The sequence below is a fragment of the Typopeltis vanoorti genome, chromosome 13, assembly GCF_054136105.1.
Source record: "Typopeltis vanoorti isolate ZY-2024b chromosome 13, IOZ_Tvanoo_1.0, whole genome shotgun sequence".
NCBI classification, from domain to species: Eukaryota; Metazoa; Arthropoda; class Arachnida; order Uropygi; family Thelyphonidae; genus Typopeltis; species Typopeltis vanoorti.
In genome coordinates this window covers 73,100,111-73,123,805 of record NC_143561.1, presented here as the reverse complement: position 1 = coordinate 73,123,805, position 23,695 = coordinate 73,100,111, and the positions used below count along the sequence as shown (strand labels likewise).

General features: G+C 33.3%; 1 protein-coding gene across 1 annotated transcript in view; it reads right to left on the bottom strand.

Annotated features, from left to right (window-relative positions):
* Positions 1 to 23,695, bottom strand: part of swm (Zinc finger protein swm) — a 370,656-nt gene that overhangs the window by 66,651 nt on the left and 280,310 nt on the right. The window contains exons 15-16 of the mRNA XM_090402359.1: positions 18,766 to 18,885; positions 51 to 155 (exon numbers count right to left, since the gene is read on the bottom strand). Of these exons, the coding sequence (XP_090258485.1) occupies positions 51 to 155; positions 18,766 to 18,885 (225 nt within the window). The remainder of the gene's footprint in view (positions 1 to 50; positions 156 to 18,765; positions 18,886 to 23,695) is intronic.

Genomic DNA, 23,695 nt, shown 5'->3' with positions numbered 1-23,695 from the left:
ATTTTTTTTTTTTTTTACTTTTTAGTATAAAAGTATCATTATAATCTAACCTGCTGTTTTAATTCATTGACTTTCCTCTTTAATTCAGTAGTGTCATCACCTTTATGTTGCTTGTTATACAGATCCATTTCTGCATCTAAAAGCTCCCTTTCTGCCTAAAAATAAAAAATTAATACTGTTTTATTATTTTTTTTAATCCCAGGTAAAAGGAAACATAGCTGCTAGATTCATTCTTGGCAAAATAAAGTAGGACAAAATCTTTACTGAGGACTATTTTTTTTTTTGTCTTGGAATAAATTTTTAATTTTGACCTGATGAAATTAATTTTTAAAAGAATAATAATTTGGCTTTTAAACAGGATTAATTAATTTATTCCCATTAAAATTATAAATTTTACTATATTTACCTAGTATATATATGTGTGTGTATATACTAGGGGGACTCAACTCCCTGGTTGAGTATATTCTATATATATATATATATATATATATATATATAGAATAGATAAGCAGAAATTTGAAACGTTTTTATGTTACGTTTTTTGTCTCTTCATTGTTTTGAAAAGTCCAACAATGTGTTTGAAGGAGAACTGGCTTACCAGCCCCAGAACTTGGGGGTTGGGCACCATACTGGGGGGGAGGGGGGGAGCCCCTCTCAGTGTGTGTGTGTGTATATATATATATAATGACAAAGGACTACTTCTACTTTCAGAAGTCATCACAATGTATTTTCACACGATCTTTTGAAGAAGTTTCTCATTTTATAGAAACTTGTATCCAATTTATAATGGGTTATTTCTAATTTAGTATATTTGTGGGTGAAAATAGTGAAACTTTTTTAATTAATCTAATATTTCTTCAAATATACATAAATTAAAATCAGCTTTAATGTCATTTTAAAGAATGTTTCACAGAACACATGCAAAAAAACAAATACATTTTAAAAGATGTTTTTTAAAAAAAAAAAAAAAAACACCTACCAAAGCAAATGTTGTTTCCTCTCAACGAGAATGGTATTAATAAAAACTTTCACCTTTGCTATGGTAACTGGAACACATGTGCAACTGTAATGAACCTGGCAGAAGTGCATGTAAACTTTACATTGTATTCCATCTTTTAGTTTTTTTATACTTGGCTGTACAATTTATATTGATTTTTTTTTTATGGTATTTGCTCATATCATTATCACAAGAATAAAAATAAATGATAATTTATTAAGGCAATCGATATATTGGTGAATACTGCACTACCAGTATCATTAGAATCAAAAAACTTCTCATAGAACATAAGGCACTACAATTATGAAAGTGTAAAAATAATTGTGGAAACTATTCAAACCTGCATGATCAGTGTACTATTGGTGTATTAAAAATTATAAGAAATGACACCTCCTAATATCAGTGTGGTTCTGGGGGGGGGGGGGGGATTAACTGCTGGTGAACAATTGTTCAACTAGTCACTGCTTTAAAGTAATGCTTTTTTTTTCTCATGTTACAAACTATCGTTTTTATTGGTAAAACATTTTAGTTTATAAATATTTTTTTTCTTACTATAAATGGACCATTTTAATGGTATATTGAATGAATAAATTGTATTATATCTGAAGCATATAAAGTTATGAGGCTTGTATTATGTCTGTTAATTTTGTTTTTTTCTTTGGCTGGATCTGTTTTGTACACGAAAAACCCAAGTTTCTGAGAAAGGCTATCTCAATATGAGATTGGGTAACTCACCTTTAATAACACCTTATGACAGGAGGAATCTTTATAACATTCCTCCTGTCATACGTGAGATTCAAAACCAGGTCTTTCTAAACATTATCGTTTCATGAGATTTTCAGACTCCAAAAGATTCATCTTGGAAGGTCCATGCTAATAACAATATTAGCTTGGGCCTTCCATTCACCAAACAAAAAAATGTAATCCTTACAGTCTTTCTTGCTGACTACACACGATTTTCACAGGTGATCCCTTGTCATCTGAAAAATTTTCTGCGACACTCTTTAAATGCCTTTAATGATTACTGAAACACACAAACACAAGAAAATTCTTTAAAAAACCTTTAACTGATACTGATCTGAAACTAACAGATTGTCCTCAGTGCACTCACAGTTCAATCAAGGTAGAACAATGGATTTCAAAATGATGAGCCATGTGCTTGTATATGACTGATAAGAATTAAACTTTCACAAATTTTTCTTCAGCACACTCTCCATGAACAAGCATTAAAATGTGCAAATGACAATAATGAAGTAGGCAAGTTCTCATTCAGTTCTCAAGTTTATCACAGGTGATATATGATTGGTGATGCATAGTCTTTTTTTCAACAGAATGTCCTGCTTGTCCAAAGTAAAAGAGATGACAATCACAGAGAACTTGGTACACACCAGGAAGTTACATTTAAATAAAAAAGATGTCCATTAATAGGCCCCCCCCCTTGTGCCTGTGTTTTGGTAATCACTTCACTATGGTCACAAATGTCAAAAAGATATTATGACTTAAACCACCATTAAGTGCACCAGATCACTTATCTAGCTAAACTGGATAAGTGATCTGGTGCACTTACACAATAGTTGTACATATGCTGGAATTTTTTTTTTTTTTTAATGTTATTAAAAATTGGTTTTCTGAACACTCCTGCAGCATTTTCACACAAGGTGCAACAATAAAGATTTTCAAAGATTAGTTTTCTAGTTCAACTAATATTATGAATAAATATACCAAAAACCTCCTTAATGGCATCTCCACCTTGATGCAGTAAGGAGACTTGCATGTACCATTGACCTCAAGAACTATGCCAGCGGTAGCTAAGCTACTGGTAGGGGCCTCCCTAGCTGGACAGGTTGAGAGGTAGGTGCCAGACTAAGAGATACCCTTGTCCTCCAAGTTAGGGGTTTTGCATAAGGCTGGTTACCTTACAAAGTAAAAAATTTCTATAACTCAGGCGCTAGAACTGGAAAATTCATTTTACTAAAACAATGGAAAATGACCGAGAAAGAATAAAGATAAATGATTAGGAATATCGGACATCTTAAAAGCAGCTAAGTGAAATGTGCAAAGCATAACAACAAGGAATTAGAATTGGTAAAACAACTAAAAATATTAATATAGCCGTGATAACAAAAACAAAAAAGACAGGAAACAAAAGACAGATGGTTTTACTATGATATATAGTGAGGTGGACCAACATTTCAGGGTTTCTAGTGGTGTGGCCTTTTTAATCGATAATAAATGGAAAAATAGAATACGAAAGTACAATTTTGTAAATGATTGCATTATAACAGTTAAATTAAAAACAAATAGAAATAACTTTAATATCATAGGCGTATATGACCCTGAAGAAGATAGGAAAGAGGAAACAGTTATATAAATGTAATAAAAATAACTATATATTAATACCAGGAGATCCTAATGCTCGAGTTGGAAATAATCCAATCCCAAATATCTTAGGAAAATATGGAGAACTATTAGACTTCTGTACTTTCAATAATTTTAAAATAACCAATACTTTTTTTTTTTTCAAAAAAAGAATATAAATAAATATACTTGGAATAGCAGAGGAACAAGATCTATAACTGATTATATCATTACTAATCAGAAACTAGCTCCACGTGTGAGAGATGTACATGTTTACAGAGGAAGTGAAATTTTTGCAGATCATTATCTCTAAAACAGAAACACTAGCAAAATGGGAAAGGAAGTAAATAAGAAAAAACAAGAAATAAAACAAGTATATCTATTACAAGAAGAAAGCATTAGAATGCTGTATCGATCATGATTAATAGATTACTTGAAAGAACTCCAAAGCAGTGAAGATATAGAAGAATGGAAAACTTTAATAAAGATAATCCATAAAGCAGCCTCTGAAGTACTTAGAAAGAAAAATAAAATATTAAAAATTTGGAACACAGATATAGAAAATGCAATAAAAGAAAACAAAAATGTCACTCCTTCAAAAACATACAAAAGAAATAGAAGAAATATACAAAAACAAAAGAAAGCTCACCAAGATTCTTGAGAGACAGATTTATTAATAAAATAGAAGACATACATCGAAGACAAGACATAGCCTACAAAATATTAAGAAAATTAAACAACAAAAAAAGAGATACAGCACAAATCAACATAATACAAGAGAAACAATAGAAAGAATAATATAAGAATTTATGGTATGACCCAAATTTAATAACAGAAAATAATAATGAAGAAATCAATACTGATAAAGAACCAATAAAAGGTATCAAAAAATAGAAAATCAACTAGATTAGATGGGATAAATACAGAGCTTTCGAAATACGGTGGAGAATATTTACATCAAAGATTCTTAAAATTAATAAATAACTGTTAGAGGAAATGTGAGGTTCCATCAGATTAGTTAAAACCTAAGGTTATATCTATATTTAAGAAAGGAGACAGATGATTGCGGAAATTACAAAGGAATAAGTTGATTAAATACAGATTACAAAATTTACAGCGAAATCCTGAATAAAAGACTTAAGCAAACACTCTACTCTCAGAAGAACAAAATGGTTACAGACATGAAAGATCATGTATAGACAATATTTATCTGCTAAAATAAATTGAAAAAAAAAAAAAAAAAAAAGATGAGAATTTAATTTAGAGACTCATATGGCCTTTATAGATTACAAGAGAGCTTTTGATAAAATACACAGAGAAAAACTATGGCATAAAATGAAAAAACAAGGATATCCATTACATTTGGTACAAGCTATACAAAGTTTATACAGGGTGTCCCCAAAATTCACGCAAGAAGTAATTTTGATAGAAAACACAGGTTTTTAAATAAAAATTGTAATTTCTTATTGATTCATAAAGTATACAGTATAGGGTTATGCATGGAATAGCATATCGGGTAAATGGCCTCCACGGCTTTGCTGGCACATACGCACTCTTTTGTCGAAATTTTCCATGACCATTTTGCATAAATGTGGCTGAATTTCGTTGATACAGTGCTCAATTTCCTCCTTCAAGGCAGGTGGTCGGGGCTTGTTGGCATAAACCTTAGACTTCAAAAAACCACAAAGAAAAAAGTCCAATGGCGTTAAGTCACATGATCCTGGCGGCCAATTCTGATCGCCAAAACGGGAAATTACACGACCAGGAAATGACTCATGCAGTAATTGAATTGTTTCTCGGGCTGTGTGGCATGTGGCACCATCTTGTTGAAACCACGTCGTCTACATCCATATCTCGCAATTTAGGCACAAAAAACTGGATTATCATGTCGCGATAGCGAGCACCATTAATTGTTATTGCCTTACCAGCTGCATTTTCAAAGAAGAATGGACCGATGATGCCTCCAGCCCAAAATCCGCACCAAAGTGACACGTTGTGGATGCATTTGTTTCTCAACAATCACTCGTGGATTTTCTGAACCCCAAATGCGACAATTTTGTCAATTAACGAAGCCATCAAGATGAAAATGAGCCTCATCGCTGAAGATGATTTTGTTCGAAAAATAAGCATCCACTTGTTGTTGTTCCATAATCCATTCAACGAACTCTCTTCACTGTGTGTGGTCAGTGGGCTTCAGTTCTTGAGTCAATTGAACTTTGTAAGCATAAAGATGCAAATCTTTCGTGAGAATATGCTGTAGAGAGCTTCTCGAAATGCCCAATTCAAGACCACGGTGCCGAATTGATGTTCCTGGACTCTCAGCAACACTCTCAAGAACTGCTTCGATGTTTTCTGTTGAACGACTTGTTGAAGGACGGCCAGAGTGTATAAGATCACTAATTGATCCAGTTTCCTTGAATTTTTTAATTAATCTTTTCACAGTTGATGAAGTCAAATCACTATTCCCACCATATTTTGTATGAAAATTGCGAACTGTAGCTGCCAAACCTTCATTATTTTTAAAATATTGCTCAACAATGAAAATGCGTTGTTCTTTCATGTAGCGCTCCATTTTTAATAACCCTGAACTGTCAGCTGTCTTTTTTTTCTCGTTGGCAACACTTTACCGCACAAATGGCGCTAAATTTAAATCTTGCGTGAATTTTGGGACACCCTATATAAAGATACAAAAATACAGTTACAGTTAGGTAATAAATTAACAGAAATGAGTGATAAACCAGGGTGTCAGACAGGGATGTAGCTTATCTCCAACATGTTTTTTAAAAAATTAAATGACTGGATACTGAGGAATAAAAGTAAAATATAGTTTATTAGCACAACTAGTTTCATCTTTTAACAGACAGGTGTATAAAAACAAGAAAATCAAGCAAAAAAACTTGAAGGAATAAACTCTAAATAAACAAAGCATTAGCATACACAGTTCAGTATTAAAAGCGTTGGCATTTGGACATTTAAAACTGTTCTCTGGATAACCTCATTGTTGGGCATGCGCATGCGTTCAGAATCTTGTGAACACCAAAGTTGGATAGCAGCACAATGACAGTCTGATAGGTTATGACTAAGGTTGTTATTAAGATGTATAGGATTAAGGATGATTTCTTTAAATTCCATTATCTTTCTTTCTAGTTCGTTGTAGCAATGAAAGATATTATATGATCTGTCCCAAAGAACTGAATGGAAGTTTTCTTCATTAGTGTTAGCAAAAAACAGAACGTGGTTTGACAGAACACTAGCTGTTTTGCCGTATGTAACGTCCCTCTTGTTTTCTTCAATACGTAACTCAATGGACTTCTCAATCTGGCCAAAATATGGTTTATTACAGTTACCAGTTACACCAGATCTGGTAGATACTGGTATATTTAAGGTTATCATGCCTTGCTTTGGGTCAACTCAGTAAGGAAGGGGAGTGAATAATGTTTCGATGTTGTATTTCTTAAGAATTTTGGCCAATTTGGGTGAAACAGAGTTGATATATGATAGAGAAATATGACATTTTATATTATTGTTGTCTTCACTATGGCATGGGAGAGGATTTAAAAGTAATTTATTAATTGTTTTCTTGGAATAACCATTCTGTTGGAAAGTAGTACAAAGAAATTTAAGCTCTTTGTTAATCTCTTCCTCTTCACAAAGAAGGGAGCGAGCACACGATTTCGTAGCGTCGAGATGATTCCAAGTTTTTGAGGTGGATAATGGTGGGACTAAGATGGAGATATCTGTTCGTGTGAGTAGGTTTCCTGTAAATCGAGATTTTTAATTTTTCAATGAAGCAAGTGAGTTTAAAATCTAAAAAAGGAAGAGAACCATTCAACAGTGAACTTTATGTTTGGGTGTTGACCATTCAGGTGGTCAAACAAGTTCTGAAGAGATTCACGGCCATGGCTACAAATTAAAAAAATGTCATCAACATATCTTTTCCATATTCTTGGTTTTAAAGGAAAAGAGGAGATAGCCTTTTCTTCAAAATATTCTAGATAAATGTTTGCTAGAATAGGTGATAATGTGTTACCCATGGCTAGACCAGAATTTTGTTTTATATATTCAATGGAAGATTTACTCAGTTTGATAACATATTCTATAATATTGAATGACTTGAACCAATGTTAAAATAAAAAACTTTATTTGCACAATTAGTTTCGTCTAAAACTAGACTTAAGTGCACATGAAATAAATACCATCATAACTGGAAAGGAACTGGTATTTTAAAACAAAACTAAGAGACATATCAAACAAACTGTAGAGATTTCAGCTTAGAGTTTCAAAAAGAAGAACAAACTCTGGTTGTATTATTGTGCAGATGCATGCGTATGAGATCTCGAGCATGCCGATATTGAACAGTAGAGCTGTGAGAGTCCGGTAGACTGTAGCTTCGATTGTTGTTAATATGGATGAGGGTTGAGTATTATTTCTATAGATTCTACAATTTTTCTCTCTACCTCGTCACAACAACAACAATGGTGAATATTGTCAGTTGTATCCCAGAGTACCTGATGTTGAATGTTTTCTTCATTCGAATTAGCTGAAAATAGAACATGACTAGAAGGCACTGGCACAGGTTCTGTTGTAGTTGATGTATCATTGATGATCTTCTAAACGTAGTTCGACTGATTTCTCCGTCTGTCTGAAGTACGGTTTACCGCAGTTGCAAAGAATCTTATGAACACCAGGATATTTGAGATTATTGTGTTTAGTTTTAGGATGACTTAAGATTGAACGTAATTCAGGAAGGGGTGTGAAGAATGTCTTGATGTTATATTTCCTCAGAATTTTAGCTAATTTCGGGGATATAGAACTAATATATGGCATAGAAATACTGCCTTTAGAAATAGTGGTATCTTCGTTGCTTCGTTGATAAGGGTTAAACAATAATTTGTCTATAGTCTTCTTTGAGTAGCCATTAAGTAAGAATGTACTTTGAAGTTGATTGAGTTCATTTAAGTTCCTGTTCATCTGAAAGAAGAGACCAGGCTCGGTGACCCAGAGGATAATGAAGGTGTTTGTGTGAGTTTGTTTCCTATAAATGGAATTTTTTGCTTCTATTCTCAAACTGAGAAGAAGCAAAAACTAATCAAGAAAATTAATTTTCTTAAACGCCAACAAGAGCAATCCTCTTTCTCCAAACCTCGTCTCACACAAGACAAAGTGGTTATAAACAAATCTAATCATATCCTTGAACTAGCCTTCACACCCCTTCCTAAGATCGAAAGGGCTGCTTCTCTCTTCCCCACCCAGGACACAAACTTACTCCGTATTGAGTTGATTTTTACTATTAACAGTGCCAGACCTCCTGTGGATAACCTTCTACCTTCTGAACAACAAGCTCTTAAACAACTAAGGAATAACCAGACATTATCATTCTTCCAGCAGACAGGGGTAATTCCACAGTGGTCCTTAACAAAACAAATTACCACAAAAAAAATCCTAGATTTATTACATATGGATACTTATTCAATTCTCGACAGAGATCATACCAGAGAACAACTCCACAACTGTACAAATAATCTACTAAGAATCACTTCAGAATTACCTAGGAATGTTTGCCTTTCCCTGCATTCCCTACATCCTCTCATCCCACAGCTTTATGGTCTTCCTAAAATTCACAAAGAAAATATTCCTCTTTGCCCATAGTCAAAGGTATATTCTCCAACTTACAACCTCTCAAAATTTCTCGCCTCTTCTCTTAAATGTATCACGGGAAAATCAACTTCTTTTATTAAAAACTCCACAGACTTTGTTTCCAAGCTTAAGAACATTACAATCACAAACTCAGATATCATGGCTAGCTTTGACATAGTATCTTTATTCACAAATGTTCCTATCGAAGAGGTACTCGCTCTTTTAAAGAACAAAGTTTCGAAGAAAATCTTTGCCCTACTGACACACTGCATCTCCTCAGACTATTTCAAATTTGAAGACGCTATATACAAACAGAATTCAGGATTAGCTATGGGCAACTCTTTATCTCCAGTACTTGCCAACATTTACCTAGAGAACTTTGAGGAGAAAGCCACTTCATCTTCTGCCTTAAAACCTAAGGTGTGGTTTCGCTACACAGACGACATTTTCTTAATCTGGGTCTGGATACCCTCCGAATCTTTCAAGAACACCTGAATAATATTCATCCTAATATTAAGTTCACATTTGAGTTAGAGGTTGATGGCTCTCTCTCCTTTTTAGATATTAAACTTACCTGGTCGAGAGAACAACTCAAGTTCTCCATTTATAGGAAACTGACTCATACAGGCAAATACCTTCATGCTGACTCACACCATTATCCTCTGCAGAAGTTAGGTATCATCTCTACTCTGGGTCACCAAGCCTGGTCTCTTCTTTCAGATGAACAGGAACTTAAAAATGAACTCAGTCGACTTCAAAGTACATTCTTACTTAATGGCTACTCAAAGAAGACTATAGACAATTTATTATTTAACCCTCATCAACGATGCAACAAAGATACCACTATTTCTATGCCATATATTAGTTCTATTTCCCCAAAATTAGCTAATATTCTGAGTACCATAAGGAAATATAACATTAAGGCATTCTTAACACCCTTCCTAAACAATGTTCAATCTTAAGTCGTCCTAAAACTAAACACAATAATCTCAAATATCCTGGTGTTTATAAGATTCTTTATGACTGCGGTAAACCATACATCGGACAGACGGAGAAATCAGTCAAGCTATGTTTAGAAGATCATCAATGAGACATCAACCACAACAGAACTCATGCCAGTGCCTTGTCTAGTCATGTTCTATTTTCAGCTAATTCTGAATGAAGAAAACCTTCAACATCAGGTACTCTGGGATACAACTGACAATATTCACCATTGTTGTTGTTGTGACGAGGCAGAGATGAAAAATTATAGAATCTAAAGAAAGAATACTCAACCCCATATATATTAACAACAATCTAACTACAGCCTACCAGACTCTCACAACTCTACTATTCAATATTGGCGTGCTCAAGATCTCATACGCATGCATGTGCACAATAATACAATCAGTTAGTTTTTCTTTTTGAAACTCTAAGCTGAAATCTCTACAGTTTGTTTGATATGTCTCTTAGTTTTGTTTTAAAATACCAGTTCCTTTCCAGTTATGATGGTATTTATTTCATGTGCACCTTAAGAAGTCTAGTTCTAGACTAAACTAGTCGTGCAAATAAAGTTTTTTATTTTAACCTCGGTTCAAGTCATTCAATATTATAGAATATATATATTAAATATATATTAAATAATATATTAAAATTTATTTAATGACTAAAAATCTAGGTTTTGAGTAAAAAACTTTATTAATACACACGAATAGTTTTGTTTGAGAACAGACTTCATCAGGTGTAAGCAAAAAGGGGCATAAAAAAATATCAGAGAAAACCATATGAATACTGGATTTCTGCACAGCAGAATGTATAAATACAACAGAGGTTAATGTTTAAATGAAAGAAAGAACTCAGACCAGCACCTTGTCCAGCTATGTATTAATTTTGGCAAACTCTAACGAAGAAGGCCTATACCATCAAATACACTGGGGTTTAACTAACATTCACAGATCTTATGACAAATTAGAGACGGATTCTAGAATCTAAGGAAATCGATCTTAATCCTGTCCATATCAATAACAACCTGAGCTATAGTTTGCCAGACTCTCACAGCTCTGCCATTCAATACTGGAGATCACGAGACCTTACACACACGCATGGCCATGTTGCTACAGCCAAAGTTCTTTCTTCCATTTAAACGTTAACCTCTGTTTTTAAATAACGAAACCTGTGGTGAATTCATCACTAAAAAACACACGTACTAACCACAGTAATGACTATTTAATTCGTAAATATTTCATCCCAATAATGTTACCTTCTCCTAAGGACAAACTCTCACCTCTGAAGTTACCTGGCGTTTATGACATCCCATGCTCCTGCAAATTGTCTTACTTTGGTCAGACAGGTAGGTCTGTTCAGAAACGCATCTCGGAACATCAAGACTACATTCGTCTTTTCAAATCGCAGAAATCTGGTCTCTCCCAATACGGAGTTGAAAATCCAAACCATAGGATCCATTGGGAGAAGTCGAAACTTTTACACAGATCTTTATATAAATATGAACATTTATATAAAGAAAGTGCTGAAGCCCTACTACACAGACCAAATTTAAACCGTGACGATGTTCTTACTACTCCTAAAGTATGGGAAATTATCATACAAAATTGTGTAAAATAATCTTTATACATATATATATATATATATTTTTTTTTTTTTTCCCCAGTTATATTTAATTTACTTCTATAACACGTTACTGCACGCATATTGAGATTCCATTGTAATCATGCGCCCTAACTGTACGTTATTCCTAGTATTGTTTGAACTACTGTACTGATGATGTCCCAAGATATTTGTGATGAAATATTTACGAATTAAATAGTCATTACTGTGGTTAGTACGTGTGTTTTTTAGTGGTTAACCTCTGTTGTTTTATACGTTCTGCTGTGTAGAAATCCAGTATTCGTATGGTTTTCTCTGATATTTCTGTCTTTTTGCTTACACCCGATGAAGTCTGTTCTCAGAAGAAACTAGTCGTGTGTATTAATAAAGTTTTTTACTCAAAACCTCAGGTTTTAGTCATTAAATGCATATTGATATGTTATCAAACCAAGTATACTTTCAATTTAATAATAATAATAATAATATATATATATATATATATATATAATAAAAGAAGGTATCCAGTTAACCAGAAGAACTGTTATCAATACAATGCTGCATGCAGATGATCAGATTATATTACAAGACAATAAAGATGACCTTAAAAATGAATTTACAAATTAAACAAAATAAGGCAACAATACAATTTAAAAATTTCACAAAAGAAAAAAAGTCACAGCATTTAAAGATCAGGATCATGTTTATGTATATTCATCTAACCCAGAAGAAACCACCAGTTAATGTGGCGAAACTAGTTGGTTACTAGTTGTATCAAATTCTGACCAATATAAACCTAATTTCAGTTATCTTATTTAAAAACTTCCCTCAACATTTCGAGGGAAGTTAAGAATTCCAAGTTTTTTTTAGAGGCTGGAGGAGACTATGTACCTGATGTGCTTATGCCAGCACAAGCTAGATGTTAAAGTCAGCCAAAAAATGGGAGCCTATCTGGACAGGAAATCAGAATATCATCAGAAGTAAGAGGGAATGGAACAGGATCTCTCTTCTGAATCTGGAGATAGAACTTTGTTTTGATAGCATTGAATTTTAGTATTTTAGATATTTATTTTAATAATTTTGGATTCAAATAGTGGGTGTTTTTTAAACCTGTTTGTATGAATTCCTGTTTTTTCTCCACCTGTTACATATATTGAGGACAACATTTGTTGATGCTCTTTCATAACTCATCCGTTCAGGTTTAGTATTCCATGAATTTTTTTTCCTCCACTGAGTTTTGTCCTCTGTCATCCTTGCCATCTGTAAGAGTTGAGGTCGAGCCTGAGTGGATCTTCACGCAGTCTTCTTCTCAGTCTTCCTTTGCCTTGGTCACCCCCCAACCCTTCTATAAGAAGGACATAAGGCAATCTTTCTTGGTGCATCCTGGCTGTGCCCAAACAACCAATGTAACTGTCTTTTGCATAGCTTATTTAGGATCGTATCGGTGTAACTCAACTCTTCTTTTACTTTAACGTTCGTCTTTTTTTCAGTCCACTTTGTGCCATTGATTCTTCTTAAACACTTTGATTCAAAATCTTTTAATTGTCTTCTTATTTGCCAGAAATTCAGCTTTCTGCCCCCCATATGGTACCACTGGAAGGATCATTGACTTGAAGAGTTCAGGCTATGGTTAATTTTTTTTGTGCTTGATAGTTTTCATATAACTTAGATCTTTCAAAAATCAGCTGGCCATAACTACTTTCTATATAAAATGGTTCTCTATTTTTAAAAAAATGTTATAAAGTTCGAACACTGCATCACCCAATAAAATTGCAAACCAGTTCATATAGGTGAAAAACCACCATCTCCAGAATTGTAGAGTTTGTTGGGACATGCAAGTGAAAATAATTAGTTGACTTGCTTGAAATCATCTTAACTGTATAAGAATGAGTGGAAAGATTAATGAAATATCTGAAGTTGGGAAGAAACACCTAAAGACCAGAATGCTTTCAATAAACACCCTGGAGTTTACAACATTCCTTGTTCTTGTAGCTTGAATTACATCAAACAAACTTCAAGAAGTCTAGAAATAAGACAAAAAAGCACAATGGAGATGACAATAACACAACAGAGAGGACAGTTTTGTTTAGCATTCCACTTTTCCAACACTCACCATAACACTGAATGGGATAAAAGTACCATGCCATACACAGAAGATGACTACAGCTCTCACAACATAAAAGAAGCTGCAGTAGTAATCGGCCTCACAATGTACCCTGAAGAGAAACTAGGGGATGATCTTATGTGATATCTGGAAATCACTCATAAGATCTCTCTCCACACATCAGAGTTCAATTTCACAGCTAACTATAGGACGCACCTGCTTAACAACTGACCAAGTGCTAGCATCCACGCTCCATGTGTTTGTATTGTGTAATGGTTCCTATGAATTCGGTATTTTGCATTTTTCAGTTATGTATTGATTCGTAATCTAAGCTAGTTTGTTTTAAGCTGATATATGTATATTCATTTAACCCATGATGGGGCAATCATCTTGATTGTAAGGGAAGCAGCACTCCCATGGACCCCTAGCTGGATCTATCCTCTCCTTCTACTACTTTGAGGAAGATCCAATTACTTTAATCTTTCCTATAAGGCCTTTCAGCCAACTCTTCTTATTTTATGACCCCTATGCCATTAGAGTACTCGAGGGCCATGGGATCTTTTCATTTCTGGCCTTACAACTATGCCCTCTCTATAAATCTTACTATAATTCCTCTATAATCTACTCTTTCCCCATTCAATATACCCTATTCCTCCTATGGGTTTAAATTCGGAAGAAGGCTAGTTCAGAAGCCTTAAGGTAGCAGCCCTACTACTGAACTATTCCATCGTCAGGCTAGTCCCCTGACTAGTAGAATTATGTTCTCCATGTCAGGGGACTAGCCTGACGATGGAATAGTTCAGTGGTAGGGCTGCTACCTTAAAGCTTCACAGAGGATAACTAGCCTTCTTCCGAATTATCTTTTTCTTCTGACAGAAAAAGATAATTGGATTGAATCTATAGGAAACGACCCCTGGAATGGAAAAGGTAAAACAAAAATGGAAATGACAAAATATAATACACATAGCAAACTGGAATGTAAGAGGAATAGCATATAAAGAAATAGAATTAGACCAATTAATAAATGAAAGAAATTTTTAAATAGCAGTAATCACTGAATCAAAAAAGAAATTAAAAGGAACCATGAGAACTGAAAATTTTAATGTGATATACAGTGGAGTTGACAGAGACCAAAGAGCACAAGCAGGAGTCATGATTTGGATTCATAACTCCCTTTCAAAACAGTTAAAACATTATAAATTATGGAATGAAAGAATAATAGAAGCTAGAATAAAAATAGATAGAGGCTATTTAACAATAATTGGTTTATATGCCCCAGAAGAGGGAAGAGAACAAGATAATACTGATTTTTATAATCAGCTACAAAACATATATAATAAAATAAATAAAAACAATTATGTAATTTTAGCAGGAGACTTAAATGCAAGAATTGGAAACACGAAAATTAATAATAATATAGGAATACATGGAGAACACACTCTAAACAGAAATGGTAAAAAATTGATTGACTTTGTAGTTTATAATAACCTAAAGATAATGAATTCCTTCTATAAACATAAAGACATACATAAATATACTTGGGCAGCAAGAGGACGGAAATCAATATTAGATTACTTTATACTAAATGAAACGACATCAAAATTTTCACTAGATGTTAGAGTTCACAGAGGATATGAAATAAGCAGTGACCACTTCCTTGTTAAAATAAAATTAAGATTACCACCTAAATGGCTACAAGTAACAAGAACAGAAAGAAAAATTGAAACATTTGTTTATAAAACTAGACTATTGAATGACACAAATGTACAATGGCTATATGAACAAAGAATTAACCAATATCTAGACAAAATAATACAAAATGAAGAAATAGAATGGCTTAATATAAAAACGATACTAAATGCAGCAGCAAATGAAAGCTTAGGAAAGACCAAAAAATTCAATAAAAGGAAAAAACTGAAGATCTGGGATGATACAATGAAACAAATAATCAAAAAGAAAAAAGAAGCCTATCACAAATGGTTAAGCAGTAAAAGATTAGAAGATGAAATAGAATATAAAAGAATAAGAGCCATAGCTAAAAGAGAAGTCAGAAAAAGACAACACAGAGAATCGTGGAACAAAGTTGTTTCTAATTTGGAACATGATTTATATAAAATAAGACCCAATGTATATAAAATTTTGAAACACTTAAATGCAGATACCAAAGAAAACATAAAATTAAACACTGAATTGAAATTAGAAGAATTTCTAAATTACTACACAGAATTGTGGACAGACAAATATTTTAAAAAAGACAACTGGCAAACAATTAACAAAAATGAAAAGGAAATAACTAAAGAAGAATTAGAAATCAGCCTGAAAGAAACAAGAAACGGAAAATCACCTGGAGAAGATAAACTAGGTTCAGAACTATATAAATATGCAGGAACTAGATTCAAAGAAAGACTCATTATTTTTAAATAAAATTTATTCAATTGGTATCCCCCCCAATAGAATGGAAAAAAGCAATTGTGATTCCTATCTTTAAAAAAGGTAATAGAGATGACCCTCAAAACTATAGAGGTATCAGTATACTAAATTCCTGTTACAAAATATATAGCAGAATCTTAAATAGCAAACTAATGAAATATTCCAAAAACTTTATTTTAGAAGTACAGAATGGATTTAGAAAAGGACAATCATGTATGGACCCGGCCTTTTGCCTAAAATTAATAATAGAGAAAAGAAGAGAATACAATTTAGAAACACATATTGCATTTATTGACTTTGAAAAAGCATTTGATAAAGTTAAAAGAAACATATTATTTAACATATTAAAAGAAAGACAAATACCAAATAATATCCTAAAAGCTATCACAAGTATATATGAAAATAATCAAATACAAATAAGATTAAATCATGAGCTATCATATACGAGAGAGATAAACCAAGGGGTCCAACAGGGATGTCCCATCTCAGCAACTCTTTTTAATATCTACTTAAATGAAATAATAATAAAATGGAATACAAATTTACATCAAGGAATTAAACTTTCTCCTACAGTAAACTTAAACACTCTCCTCTTTGCCGACGACCAAATAATAATTACAAATTCTGAAGATAAACTACAGAAAGCTATTTTAGATCTAAATGAGATATCCAAAGATTATGGTATGATAATATCAACAGAAAAATCAAAAACTATGGCCTTTAAAGGACAAGATCCATCAAGAACTAAAATAGTAATAGATAACAAGATCTTAGAACAGGTGAATTCATTTAATTACCTAGGATGTATGATCACATATGATAATGAAAAAGATATAAGCGTAAAAATTGCAAAATATTTAAAAATAACAGGTGTTAACTCTATATTTAAACCAAACCTAGTTCAAAAACAAACCAGACTAAAAGTATACAATACATTAGCCCTACCAGTCTTAATGTATGGAAGCGAAATCTGGACAATAAAACAAAAAAGACAAACAAAGATTAACAACAGCAGAAATGAAGTTTATGAGAAAAACTGCAAAGCATACCCTATTTGATCACAAAAGAAACGAAGAAATTATGAAAGAATTAAACCAAGAACCGGTAATAGAAAAAATTAAAAAATATAAACATAACTGGATGGAACACGTTCAAAGAATGAAAACAGAAAGATTACCAAAACAAGCCTTAAAGTACAAGCCATTAGGAAAAAGAAAACCAGGACGTCCTCTTAAACGATGCCTTCTAAGGCCATGCTAGGCCTAAATCATTGATATGCATGATGATGATGATGATGAACCCAGAAGAAGCGACGGCGAAACTAGCTGGTTACTAGTTGCATCAAATTCCAAGGAATAAAAACCCAATTTCAGTTATCTTAAGTATTTAGTGGTCGAAAATAATATTGATTATGAGGGAGGTTTTTATATTCGGAAGAGAGAAGCTATTAGCTTAAGAGATGATTCTTCTCTCAATGACTTCCTCCAATTGCTTTCTCATAGATGCTTTGTTATTGAATTATATTTATGCAGAGGAAATATAGATTTATTTCCATGGATGCTGCTCTACTAAACTGGCACCACTATTTCTCCACTTCTCTCTAATCATGTATGCACATATACAAAACTAACTTCTTATCCACTTCCTTCATTCCATATACCTTTTTCCCTTTGGAATGGTATTCTCTATACAGTTTTCCCCAATGCATACAACCTCCACCTCTTCAAGCAACAAATTAGGAGATTCCTTTCTTCTCTACAATCACAAGTCCATACATGACATTATTGTGTTATAAGTCTTGAGACCTCTCAAGTATGAGAATTTATATAAAATTACTCTAATCATCTGGATTTCCTTCAGTTTTCGTGTCACCTTTATCGTTCCTGATTCTTTTACTCTTTAACTGACTTATTCCTAGGAATGTGTGATAAGCTTTCTTCTTTTTCACAATCTTTATCCTAAGTTCATCCTAAAGTTCTGTTGTTGTTTTTTTATATTGCAGACAACTTTAGCATGGGCCTCTCTTGTTGCTACATACTGCTAATATTTACGTTGTCATAATTTTTTGACTTTTTCATTTGAAAAGGTCAAAAACAGATGCTACAATATTTTTTGTAGCATCTTCCCAAATGAGTTCAAAATTGTGTTACCTATATTCAGTTCATTCCATAAAAAGGAAACAAAAGTGAACCAAACTAATGTTCCATCATCTTCACTTGGGTTCTTTCAGGAACAATCAAATTCACCACCAGAATGTTCATTAATTAATGATTATCCATGTGAATTCTGTTAACTCTAAATATGCAATATACCTTTGATATAAACCACAAAAAAATGGGCTCAAAAAAATTTGTATTAGATCGGTATTTCAGACAGTTTAAGTTTAAATCTGAGAGAAGTTCAGTAATCAGAATGCAAACTTAAGCACATTGGTTTTTGTTTGTTAAAAGTAAGCTTAGAAATCTCTAATCTCCACCTCAAAAAAGGAGGAGGTGAAGAAGGGAAGAAAAAAAAAATACAATCTCTATTAATCTTTTCTCTAAATGGGTTTGCTGTTTTTGCAAAGTATGCATAGTATTATGCTCATTTTGAAATGAGTCTAAATAGCATTATCATAAAATTGTTTTTAGAGCTACAAATCTAACCCAAAGATATTTACCTCAGCTTTAGTTTTAGGAACTTTGTGGTTAACTGTGTTTGAAAGTTTAGTAATCTCCTCTGCATCTTTTCGAATATCATTCTGTAGCTGCTCTATGGTATTCCCCAATTCTTGAATTGTCTGATTTAAACAAGAAATATAAATATTTTTAACAAAATACTATATACATCGTGTTTCTTCTGTCATAAAAATGAATTTTAAAAATTCTAAAACTAAACAAGAAATCACCAAACAATGATAATTTTAAAAGTCATAAAATATTGATATAATCTATTTGATTAATAAGATAAATGCTAAATAAAAAAAAAAAATACCATTACCTTGATGGACCTGTGTTTCACTCAGGATTTCTCCATGAGTACAGGTCACAAAAGTTGCCTCCAATGATCTCAATCTTGAGCCTCTCTCTTCCATGTTATACCCATAGATTTCACTAGTGGATCTTCCCATCTTGTAGGTGGTCTTCCTGGTTTTCTCTTTATTCTTGGTTGCCAGTTGAGTATTCTATATGTCCATCTGTTAACCCTGAGTATGGCTATGTGACCTGCCCACCTCATCTTGCTTTCATATACTGCAGATACCACATCTTTTATGCCTAATCTCTTTCTTAGTTTCGTGTTTCTAACATGTTCCATTTTGCTGATGTTAAATCCTGTGTTCTGTTGCAAGCTGAGTTATTCTGAGAGTTTTTTCTTCTTTTTTTTTTTTTTGTCATATTCCATGTTTCTGATCCATATGTGAGTGATGGAAGAATGTCACTATTCAATAGTTTTGCTTTCGCAGAGATGTCAAGATTTGGATCAGTGAGTTTCTTTTAGTCTGTTGAATGATAGTCATGCAGCTTTCTTTCTTTTTGCTAGTTCTTCAGATAAATCGTTATTCATTTTTATTGTTTGTCCCAAGTAATTGTAGGAGTCAACTTGTTCTATAGGGATGTTATCAATACATAGGTGAGTGACTGTCACGTGTGATAGTCACCTATGTATTGACTGTCTAGATTCATTCCTAGATTTTTCTAGATTCGTTTCTAAGCCTGCTGTTTGTGTATATTTTTTCACCCATTTCTTCTAGGTCTTTTGGTTTGTGGGATATCAGTACTAGATCATCGGCAAACATAAGGATTTGTAGTTTTTCACCATCTATGCTTATTCCTCCATTTAGGTCTATTTTTTTTTCAGAATGTATTCTAAAGTGCTGGTAAATAGATTTGGGGAGATCACATCGCCTTGACGGATCCCTCTCTTTATATCTATATTTATAGGTTGATCAATAAGGTTATTTGTGTGGTCTGATTTTTGTTAATTTCTTTTATCATGTGGATGTAAGTAGGGTCCACATTTATTTCCAGTAAGGCACTGATGACTGCATTGTGTTCTATGGTGTCAAATGCTTTTTTAAAATCAATAAAGAGGAAACAGAGGGATTTGGTATTCTCTGCATTTTTCTGTTAGTTGTGAAATAACCTGGATATGATCTATTGTGGAGAAGCCTTGTCTGAATGCTGCCTGCTCTCTGCTGGAGTTATCTTCAAGTGTGTTTTGGATTCTGTTCAGTATTACTCTGTTCATGATCTTATATATGTGAGAGAGTAGACCGATTGGACGATAGTTTTTTTTATGTCTTCCTTGTTCCCTTTTTTGAATAGAAGTATGGTATTTGAGGTTTTCCATTCCTCTGGAATCTTTCTTTCCTTGAAGTACTACATGAATCTGGCAGCCAAGGCTTTGAAAATAACTAGTCCACCTTGTTGGATTTTTTCAGCCTTAACATGATCAAGTCCTGAGACTTTACCTTTACTCATTTTCTTAAGGGCATGTTCTATTTCTTCTGGAAATACATCTGGTATATTGCTTGGTTTTGGAATGATAGGTTCTGAAACTTGGCACTTAGTTGCATAGAGATCATTATAAAAATTCTGCACAATTTCTTCTATCCTTTTTCTATTAGTATGTTTTTCTCTATTTTGATCATGTAAAGCAGATGGAATTGACTGTTTAAAATTTAAATCTTTCTTTTTGCCTGTGCTGCTTCTCTTAGTATTTGTATCCTGAAAGCTTTGTAGTCTTCTGGAATTCTTTCCCCTTAGTAACTTAAAGATAATTTTGTATTCTAGAAAGATTTCTTCAGTCTTTACTCTTTTCTTTTGTTTCACAGAAATTTTTGATTTTTTTCTTGCACTCGTTGAATTTATTAATAAAGTCAATATAGTCATCATTTATGTAACAGTTCTCAATAGTCCATTCGGTCTCTTCTATGCACTTCCTGAACTTGTGGTAGTCTATTTGTTTGGGTTGTCTTTTGTGGTTTGATGTTGCCCTGATATGTTGTTCTTTTTTGTGGTCTATTCTTATAATGGCTCTGAGGAGTCTGTGGTCAGAATCTATGATGAAGTATGTTTCACCTATTGTACCAACATTTTGTACCAGACTTTTACAGTCTGTTAAAATGTATTCAATTTCATTTTTTGTGTCTCCATTCAGTGATTGCCAAGTCCATCTTCTTCCCAGGCATTTGTTGAAAAAAGTGTTCATGATAAAGAGTTGTTCAGATGCAGCAAATTCAGCTAATCTCTCTCTCTCCTCTTCTATTTCTTTCTCCCAGGCCATGTGGTTCTATAAACGTTTTGTTTTCTTTTCCACATCCTATTTTGGCATTAAAGTCACCACCAATGAATGTGTATGTTGACTTGTAATAATGCAGACTACCATCATTTCCTGAAGTGTTCTATATGTATGAATCTGTGTGTTCATGCTGGTTTGCCTGTTTCAAGGGATGAAAAATTGTGTTTGCAAAAGGGAAAATCCTCTACCAGCTAACTCACCATTAGTCAAAAGCACCTGATAAAGGTTCCTCATGTCACAGATGGAAATCAAACCCATGTCTTTCTGACTAAAGGGCTTTGTCTATAGCGACTCAGATACAGGAGGCTTCATTGTCCCAATGATGTGGGACAATGGAGCCTCCAGTAGCTCACTGTCCCACAGCACACCTAAATCTATAAAGAAGGCATCCCATTAAGACCAATTGTAGATGCTAGCCACTGTCCAACATATTACCTAGCTAAGTATTTAACAAGACTTCTAACTCTACATGTCAGAAAAAGATTGTTCTACATGAACTCAAAACAATTTCATCAAGATCAGGACCATTTTGGATATGACAAATACGTTAGCAAGTTTAGATTTTTTTACCAATATTCTCGGAGAAGACACGATATTGTTACTAGAAAAGCTTATTTCCACTAGACACCATCAGTCTTTTAAAACTGTTTAGATAAGATTTTCTTGATGTTCGAGAACTCTTACTATAGACAAAAAAGATCAGACAATTATTGTCAATGCCTTGACATTTAGCAAATATGCATATGGATTCTTCTGAAAAGATGGCTACGTTATGTCAATAACATTTCCTCATCTGGCCAAAATCTAAAGAAACACTCCATAGTTTTAAAAACTTGAACTCTAAATCCATTTCACAGAAGAAAGTGGGGGAAAAAAACTCTTCCTTTCATGGATGTGATAATCTGTCAGAGAATAAAAACAGACCATTTTTTCTTTGTACAGTAATTTACCATTTATCCAACCTTCAAAACAACAACACTTCAATTAGATGACCCTTGCATGTCAACTGACTTCTCTGTACAGCACCATGTAATAGTATTTCAATTATCCAAAATTGCCATTCTGATAATTGAGGGGTCAGATAAATGGTAGATTACTTATATAGAAAATTTTCTAAACTGGCAGATATTTACACTACTTCTCACCATCACCCTCTTCTGAAGTGAGGTGTTGTCAAAGCCTATCATCAAAGTGTTTATACCGTAGCTAGTCAAACAACAAAAAAGAAACAAGAAATGGATTATCTCATGGAAGTCGCCCTAAAGAATGGCAACAATATGAACAACATTTTATAAAATCCTCCAAATGTGACGGTACACATGAAAGAAAACATGAACTATAAAGGTGAGCGTATTATCATACATGACAAGCATCACTGATAAAATAGTTAATGTAATAAAAATAGTATGAGATCAAAACCACTTTCATGCTTATGACAAAAGTCTTCATTTCACTTAGGTCATCCAAACAGCCTCATTCATCACTAGAGGCTAGGTGTTTATAAAATTTTCTGCATGTGTTATCTATTACCTCTGGCAAAGGAGAAATTCGCAAGAAAGAATATAAAGAGGTGGAGAAAAAATAGAGCTCATAAATCAGGCCTAATCTGTCATTGTACTAATGAAAAACAGCTTATTTGACAACTTAGAAGAATAACATTGATTGAATTTAATAACTATATTCATCAGTTTAAAGAGACCACCGAAAATGACATGATGCTCAACACAGTGTAATAAGAATCAAGGCCTTATCTTAAAGCAACTAAGGTCAGGCTACATAAATGACCTATGAGTGGTCTGAAAAGTTCTCAACCTCGACCATAGATGGCAACACTATCGGCAAAAAAAAATTTTTTTTTCTAAGTTGGTACATCTGTCATAAGCATCCATGTGAAATTGCAAGTCATTCTATCAAGTAGTTTGTTTTATATAGCTGTCTGAAGCAAAAGTGTTGTTTGTATCCCTTGAAATGGATAAAATTGAGTATCGTGAAAACAGTAAGATGTGATTATATAGAGAAACCTGTGGAGAATTCATGACTAAGTTTAACACACGTGAATCACAGTAGTACCGCCTTACTGTACTGTACTGTACTGATGATGTCCTAAGATACCTAGGACGAAATATTTACGTAATAAAAAACCTACTACTGTGGTTCACATGTGTTAAACTTAGTAAGATGTGAGATCCACTGGGTCCACTGCCATGGGTTTCACATGGCAGTGGACCCAGGTAAGAGAAGGTAAAAAAAAACAAAAAACTTAAGACATTGTTATACTCATAGACATAATTTTATACTCACAACAATAT